The 8,003-nt window shown below is 47.7% G+C and overlaps 1 protein-coding gene across 1 annotated transcript in view; it reads left to right on the top strand.

Moving 5' to 3' along the window:
* Window positions 1–4,823, top strand: part of col6a1 (collagen, type VI, alpha 1) — a 55,905-nt gene extending 51,082 nt beyond the window's left edge. The window contains exons 27-33 of the mRNA XM_045714384.1: window positions 143–151; window positions 765–898; window positions 1,718–1,827; window positions 2,159–2,345; window positions 2,649–2,820; window positions 2,979–3,008; window positions 3,163–4,823. Coding sequence (XP_045570340.1) covers window positions 143–151; window positions 765–898; window positions 1,718–1,827; window positions 2,159–2,345; window positions 2,649–2,820; window positions 2,979–3,008; window positions 3,163–3,764 — 1,244 coding nt within the window. The 3' untranslated portion in view covers window positions 3,765–4,823. The remainder of the gene's footprint in view (window positions 1–142; window positions 152–764; window positions 899–1,717; window positions 1,828–2,158; window positions 2,346–2,648; window positions 2,821–2,978; window positions 3,009–3,162) is intronic.
* The last annotated feature ends 3,180 nt before the right edge of the window (window positions 4,824–8,003 follow it).

Raw genomic sequence — 8,003 nt, 5'->3', positions numbered from 1 at the left:
GTCAGTCAGTCAGTCAGTCAGTCAGTCAGTCAGTCAGTCAGTCAGTCAGTCAGTCAGTCCAGTCAGTCAGTCAGTCAGTCAGTCAGCCAGTCAGGTCCACACTAGTAACATCCATTGTTATTTTGTTGCTGTTTTTCTACAGCGTGCTGTGGTAAGTCCCTTCCTTTCTTCTCATTGGCTTCTGAGTTTGTCACAGCTTTCTGTCTGTCTGTCTGTCTGTCTGTCTGTCTGTCTGTCTGTCTGTCTGTCTGTCTGTCTGTCTGTCTGTCTGTCTGTCTGTCTGTCTGCCTGCCTGCCTGCCTGCCTGCCTGCCTGCCTGCCTGCCTGCCTGCCTGCCTGTCTGTGTGTCTGTCTCTCTCTCTCTCTCGCTCTCTCGCTCTCTCGCTCTGTCTGTCTGTCTGTCTGTCTGTCTGTCTGTCTGTCTGTCTGTCTGTCTGTCTGTCTGTCTGTCTGTCTGTCTGTCTGTCTGTCTGTCTGTCTGTCTGTCTGTCTGTCTGTCTGTCTGCCTGTCTGTGTCTCTCTCTCTCTCTCTCTCTCTCTCTCTCTCTCTCTCTCTCTCTCTCTCTCTCTGTCTGTCTGTCTGTCTGTCTGTCTGTCTGTCTGTCTGTCTGTCTGTCTGTCTGTCTGTCTGTCTGTGTCTCGCTCTCTCGCTCTCTCGCTCTCTCGCTCTCTCGCTCTCTCTGCTTGTTTGTCTGTCTGTCTGCCTGTAAATGTGGGCCCCTGGACCTGGCCTTCATCTAATGTGTCTGTCTGTCCTGATGTAGAGTGTAAATGTGGGCCCCTGGACCTGGCCTTCATTGTGGACAGCTCTGAGAGTATCGGCTCCACTAACTTCGCTCTCGCTAAAGACTTCATCATCACCGTCATCGACCGCCTTATTAAGGACCAGCAAGTCCGTGTGAGTAACACACGAAAATCAAATGTATTTATAAAGCCCTTCTTACGTCAGCTGATATCTCAAAGTGCTGTACAGAAATCCAGCCTAAAACCCCAAACAGCAAGCAATGCAGGTGTAGAAGCACCAGCTTCAGTAATTGTGTGTTCATTTTTATTAACCCTTATTTTACTGTTTTATTTAACCCTTATTTTACTGTTTTATTTAACCCTTATTTTTATGTTTTAATTAACCCTTATTTTAATGTTTTAATTAACCCTTATTTTAATGTTTTATTTAACCCTTATTTTTATGTTTTAATTAACCCTTATTTTAATGTTTTAATTAACCCTTATTTTTATGTTTTATTTAACCCTTATTTTAATATTTTAATTAACCCTTATTTTTATGTTTTATTTAACCCGTATTTGTGACTCACCACCCGGATTCTTTATGTAGAAAAAATGTGGAATGTTTTATTACATTGGTAAAAAGTAGAGACTCATATTCTCATTTACAGCAACAACCTGGGAAATAGTTACAGGGGAGAGGAGGGGGGGATGAATGAGCCAATTGGAAACTGGGGATGATTAGGTGACCGTGATGGTATGAGGTCCAGATTGGGAATTTAGCCAGGACACCAGGAGTTAACACCCCTACTATTACAATAAGTACCATGGGGATCTTTAGTGACCACAGAGAGTCAGGACAACCGTTTAACAGCCCATCGTGTGTGTGTGTGTGTGTGTGTGTGTGTGTGTGTGTGTGTGTGTGTGTGTGTGTGTGTGTGTGTGTGTGTGTGTGTGTGTGTGTGTGTGTGTGTGTGTGTGTGTGTGTGTGTAGTTTGGTTTTAATGAGTCCAGGGTGGGTGTGGTGCAGTACAGTGGGGATGGAGCCCAGGAGGCTGTCAGACTGGGAGACCCCAACATTAACACACTCACTGAGCTCAAACAGTAAGTACACACACACACACACACACACACACACACACACACACACACACACACACATAATCATCGCTCTGTACATTGTGTGTAGGGCAGTAAACAGTGTGTGTGTGTGTGTGTGTGTGTGTGTGTGTGTGTGTGTGTGTGTGTGTGTGTGTGTGTGTGTGTGTGTGTGTGTGTGTGTGTGTGTGTGTGTGTGTGTGTGTGTGTGTTGTGTGTGTGTGTGTGTGTGTGTGTGTGTGTGTGTGTGTGTGTGTGTGTGTGTGTCTGTGTGTCTGTGTGTGTGTGTGTGTGTGTGTGTGTGTGTGTGTGTGTGTGTGTGTGTGTGTGTGTGTAGGGCGGTGCGGGACCTGCGCTGGCTGGCTGAGGCCACCTATACAGGGGAGGCTCTTCAGTACTCTCTGACCAACATGATAGACCGTCTGCAGCAGGAGAACCGCGTGGTCCTCGTGCTCACTGACGGACGCTCCGATATCACCAGAGATAAAACACCGCTTAACACTCTCTGTGGGAAGGGCATCAAGGTAGGGGACAGCACTCTGTGAAGGACATCATGGTAGGGGACAACACTCTTTGTGGGGAAGGACAGCACTCTGTGGGAAGGGCATCAAGGTAGGGGACAGCACTCTGTGGGACGGGCATCAAGGTAAGGGACAGCACTCTGTGGGACGGGCATCAAGGTAAGGGACCTCGCCGTCTGCTTCTCACCAGTTATTTCCAGTTTTGAGCATCCGACTCGAAGGACGAAGCTTCAGCAACATAATATCACAACGTTCAGTCCATTAGGCACGCACACACTAACCCTGAGCCCCCCTTCTCTCTGTCAGGTGGGTGGTCTGGGAGTGAAGGACTACTCTGGCCGTCAGCCCAACCACGAACAGCTCAGTGCTGTGGTCTGTAAGAGCGACCCTAAACCAGGCTTCTCCTTCGTACTGGAGAACTTCGCTGAACTGCTGGATGACTCCTTTCTACAGAACCTCACCACACGCATCTGTGAAGGTACACACACACACACACACACACACACACACACACACACACACGCACGCACGCTAGTGAACCCCTTGGTTCTGCTACAGACTCTAACATTACTTCTGTGTAAATCATCGACTTGAAAATGTCCTAATTCATTTGTGTTTCTCTATTCCCTTCCACAGATAAGAAGTGTCCCAACTACAAATGTCCCAGTAAGTCCACTGCTTGTTACCATGTGGTTCATCTCTGTCCTCATCTCTCCGGTCTCATTGTCTTCAGACATGTACATGGGTTAGGATCAGGGGTTTCTCTGTACCGTCTTCTTCTTGGATGTTGGTGTTTATCCTGTCATGTCTTTTCCTCCAGTCTCGTTCTCAGGCGACACAGACATTGTGCTGATGATGGACAGTTCAGCCAGTGTGGGACAGAGGAACTTTGACTCCAGCAAGACCTTCGTCAAGCGTCTGGCTGAGCGTTTCCTGTCTGCCGAGAGGTCCGGCCGCGCTGCCGTGCGTGTCGCCGTGGGCCAGTACAGCCGCGAACGCCGCATGGAGGCGGAGCTGACCTCTAACCTCACCCTGCTGACCAGTAAAATCGATGCCGCCACCTTCCAGAACGACGGTACCGACGTTACCAAGGCGATGGCCTTCGCCATGGAGCAATTCAAGACGTCAGGGGGCGGGAACAGGAAGAAGAAGCTGGTGCTGTTCTCGGACGGGAGGTCGCAGGGCGTTACCGAGGCGATGCTGGAGAAGCGCGTGCGGCTGGTGTCGGAGGCGGGAGTGGAGCTGTACGTTATTACCGTGGGCAGCCAGGTGAGCGAGGCCAACCTGCGCTCGCTGGTCAGCAGGGGGAGGAGTTACGACGTCACCTACGCCCAGCGCCACCTGTTCCGCGTCCCAGACTACCCGTCTCTGCTGCGTGGCGTATTCTACCAGACCGTGTCCCGCAGGGTCTCCCAGGCCTGAGTGCAAGGGGGTCAGGGGCATGGACCACATGCTTTAGAGTTTAGTCTCCCTCATTATGAATGTCCATTCGTACTTCGTCGCTCATTTACAATCACTGTGTTTTAGTTGTGTTTTTACGTCCGATAATGACAGAAGACGATTGCGTGTTAGACTGTGTAAGAGATTGTGTTACACTGTGTTCATGTGCTCTCTGAATTATCAGGACCTTTCCAACCGGGAAAAAACTCCCATAACAGAAACTAGTTTCAGATGTCTAAAACAGTTTGTTATGAGCTTCTAAGTTGTAACATCGTCCAGTCAGACTGTTCTCAGTTCCATAATTCCAAGCAGCACATGAACACAGCATTAAACAGGAAGGTTACTGTAAAATAATGTTTTTTTTTTTGTGTGTGTTTTTTTTTTAAACAAACTTATTTTATGTTGTTTTGTAGATCAGAGACAGAACAGGATATGACATCCCTCCATATGTTTTAAACATCAAGGTTAAACATTAAACATCCTCCTTCTAGACAACCTGGTTGTGAACAGCTGGATACAGACTGTTAGTGTATGTGTGTGTTTAGAGGAATGTTCTCTAATATCCAGTTATATCATGTAGGATTTTCGCTATAAACAGTTTGTCTGGGTTCACTTGTTCAGATGATGACAGACACACATACACACACACACACACACACACACACACACACACACACACACACACACACACACACACACACACACACACACACACACACACACATACACACACTCCTTTCTGTATCTGCGTCATTAACCCTTGAAGTCTACCAACCGTCAACTTTTGTTTTGGCTGGATTATTCAGTCCTTCAACGTTCCAGGTAACAGATGTGTGCGTTGTCAGCAGGGAATTCTCTCTATGTAATACATCATTAATCCTTGGTGCTATCGTTCAGAGCAAGTGTCTCAGTGTCAGATCTGTAGCAGTAGACAGACTTCTACATGTAAAAGTTATGTTTTGATCTGAAAGAGAAACCTGCCAGCCAGACATTCTGTTTGGACCAAGCAAAGCTGCTTCTATTAAATGCCGCTTCACCCAATACATGTTTCTGTAGTGTCTGTTTTTTTTTCTGTATGTCCTACACACACAAACAGAAACACTTCAGATATACATTTACATTTTAGTCATTTAGCAGACGCTCTTATCCAGAGCGACTTACAGTAGTGAATGCATACATTTCATACAATTTCATACATTTTTTTTCTGTGCTGGCCCCCGTGGGAAACGAACCCACAACCCTGGTGTTGCAAACACCATGCTCTACCAACTGAACCACAGGTATAGCTATACACACATCTCTTCTTTCTCATCGGCCTAAAAAAAAAACCTCAAGGGGCCTTCTGGGTTAAAGGGTGACTGCATATCCCGTTTTGGCCTCGTTTTTAAGAAATGCTATAGAGGCCATGACTGAAGGCGAACGTGAGTAGTCATGTGGGTGTGTCTTTACCATTCAATCTCACAAACAAAGGCAGTAGGTGAGTACATCAAGCTAAGCTAAGCTATATGTTCTGGAGTTGAGTTCTCCACTTCTGACTGCCATCTCAAGATGGTCAGCTAATTCAGTTCTATGTGTAGGCTAAAGCCTGTGATGACCTTGTTTTGCCAAGCTGTCAGCAGCTAGCTAGCAAAGCTTGGTGATAGCTGCAGCTGGCTATCCTATCTATCAAATAAAATACAATTTTAGTTGTCACAACAGTGAAATGCTTACAAATCCTTAACCAACAATGTAGTTTTAAAGGAAATCCCCCCACCCCCCAAAAAAGTAAGAGATAAGAATAACAAATAAAGAGCAGCAGTAAATAACAATAGCGAGGCTATATACAGGGTATTACGGTACAGAGTCAATGTGGAGGCTATATACAGGGTATTACGGTACAGAGTCAATGTGGAGGCTATATACAGGGTATTACGGTACAGAGTCAATGTGGAGGCTATATACAGGGGGTACCGGTACAGAGTCAATGTGGAGGCTATATACAGGGGGTACCGGTACAGAGTCAATGTGGAGGCTATATACAGGGGGTACCGGTACAGAGTCAATGTGGAGGCTATATACAGGGGGTACCGGTACAGAGTCAATGTGGAGGCTATATACAGGGGGTACCGGTACAGAGTCAATGTGGAGGCTATATACAGGGGGTACCGGTACAGAGTCAATGTGGAGGCTATATACAGGGAGGGTACCGGTACAGAGTCAATGTGGAGGCTATATACAGGGGGTACCGGTACAGAGTCAATGTGGAGGCTATATACAGGGGGTACCGGTACAGAGTCAATGTGGAGGCTATATACAGGGGGTACCGGTACAGAGTCAATGTGGAGGCTATATACAGGGAGGGTACCGGTACAGAGTCAATGTGGAGGCTATATACAGGGGGTACCGGTACAGAGTCAATGTGGAGGCTATATACAGGGGTACCAGTACAGAGTCAATGTGGAGGCTATATACAGGGTATTACGGTACAGAGTCAATGTGGAGGCTATATACAGGGGTATCCGGTACAGAGTCAATGTGGAGGCTATATACAGGGGGTACCGGTACAGAGTCAATGTGGAGGCTATATACAGGGGGTACCGGTACAGAGTCAATGTGGAGGCTATATACAGGGGGTACCGGTACAGAGTCAATGTGGAGGCTATATACAGGGGGTACCAGTACAGAGTCAATGTGGAGGCTATATACAGGGGGTACCGGTACAGAGTCAATGTGGAGGCTATATACAGGAGGGTACCGGTACAGAGTCAATGTGGAGGCTATATACAGGGGGTACCGGTACAGAGTCAATGTGGAGGCTATATACAGGGGGTACCGGTACAGAGTCAATGTGGAGGCTATATACAGGGGGTACCGGTACAGAGTCAATGTGGAGGCTATATACAGGGGGTACCGGTACAGAGTCAATGTGGAGGCTATATACAGGGGGGTACCGGTACAGAGTCAATGTGGAGGCTATATACAGGGGGTACCGGTACAGAGTCAATGTGGAGGCTATATACAGGGGGTACCGGTACAGAGTCAATGTGGAGGCTATATACAGGGGGTACCGGTACAGAGTCAATGTGGAGGCTATATACAGGGAGGGTACCGGTACAGAGTCAATGTGGAGGCTATATACAGGGGGTACCGGTACAGAGTCAATGTGGAGGCTATATACAGGGGGACCGGTACAGAGTCAATGTGGAGGCTATATACAGGGTATTACGGTACAGAGTCAATGTGGAGGCTATATACAGGGTATTACGGTACAGAGTCAATGTGGAGGCTATATACAGGGGGTACCGGTACAGAGTCAATGTGGAGGCTATATACAGGGGGTACCGGTACAGAGTCAATGTGGAGGCTATATACAGGGGGTACGGTACAGAGTCAATGTGGAGGCTATATACAGGGGGTACCGGTACAGAGTCAATGTGGAGGCTATATACAGGGGGTACCGGTACAGAGTCAATGTGGAGGCTATATACAGGTTGTACCGGTACAGAGTCAATGTGGAGGCTATATACAGGGAGGGTACCGGTACAGAGTCAATGTGGAGGCTATATACCGGGGGTACCGGTACAGAGTCAATGTGGAGGCTATATACAGGGGGTACCGGTACAGAGTCAATGTGGAGGCTATATACAGGGGGTACCGGTACAGAGTCAATGTGGAGGCTATATACAGGAGGGTACCGGTACAGAGTCAATGTGGAGGCTATATACAGGGGGTACCGGTACAGAGTCAATGTGGAGGCTATATACAGGGGGTACCAGTACAGAGTCAATGTGGAGGCTATATACAGGGTATTACGGTACAGAGTCAATGTGGAGGCTATATACAGGGGGGTACCGGTACAGAGTCAATGTGGAGGCTATATACAGGGGGTACCGGTACAGAGTCAATGTGGAGGCTATATACAGGGGGTACCGGTACAGAGTCAATGTGGAGGCTATATACAGGGGGTACCGGTACAGAGTCAATGTGGAGGCTATATACAGGGGGTACCAGTACAGAGTCAATGTGGAGGCTATATACAGGGGGTACCGGTACAGAGTCAATGTGGAGGCTATATACAGGGGGGGTACCGGTACAGAGTCAATGTGGAGGCTATATACAGGGGGTACCGGTACAGAGTCAATGTGGAGGCTATATACAGGGGGTACCGGTACAGAGTCAATGTGGAGGCTATATACAGGGGGTACCGGTACAGAGTCAATGTGGAGGCTATATACAGGGAGG

This window comes from Salmo salar, chromosome ssa03 (assembly GCF_905237065.1).
Source record: "Salmo salar chromosome ssa03, Ssal_v3.1, whole genome shotgun sequence".
NCBI lineage: Eukaryota > Metazoa > Chordata > Actinopteri > Salmoniformes > Salmonidae > Salmo > Salmo salar.
The sequence above is the reverse complement of the archived record's forward strand: the minus strand, read 5'-3'. Positions and strand labels throughout refer to the sequence as shown.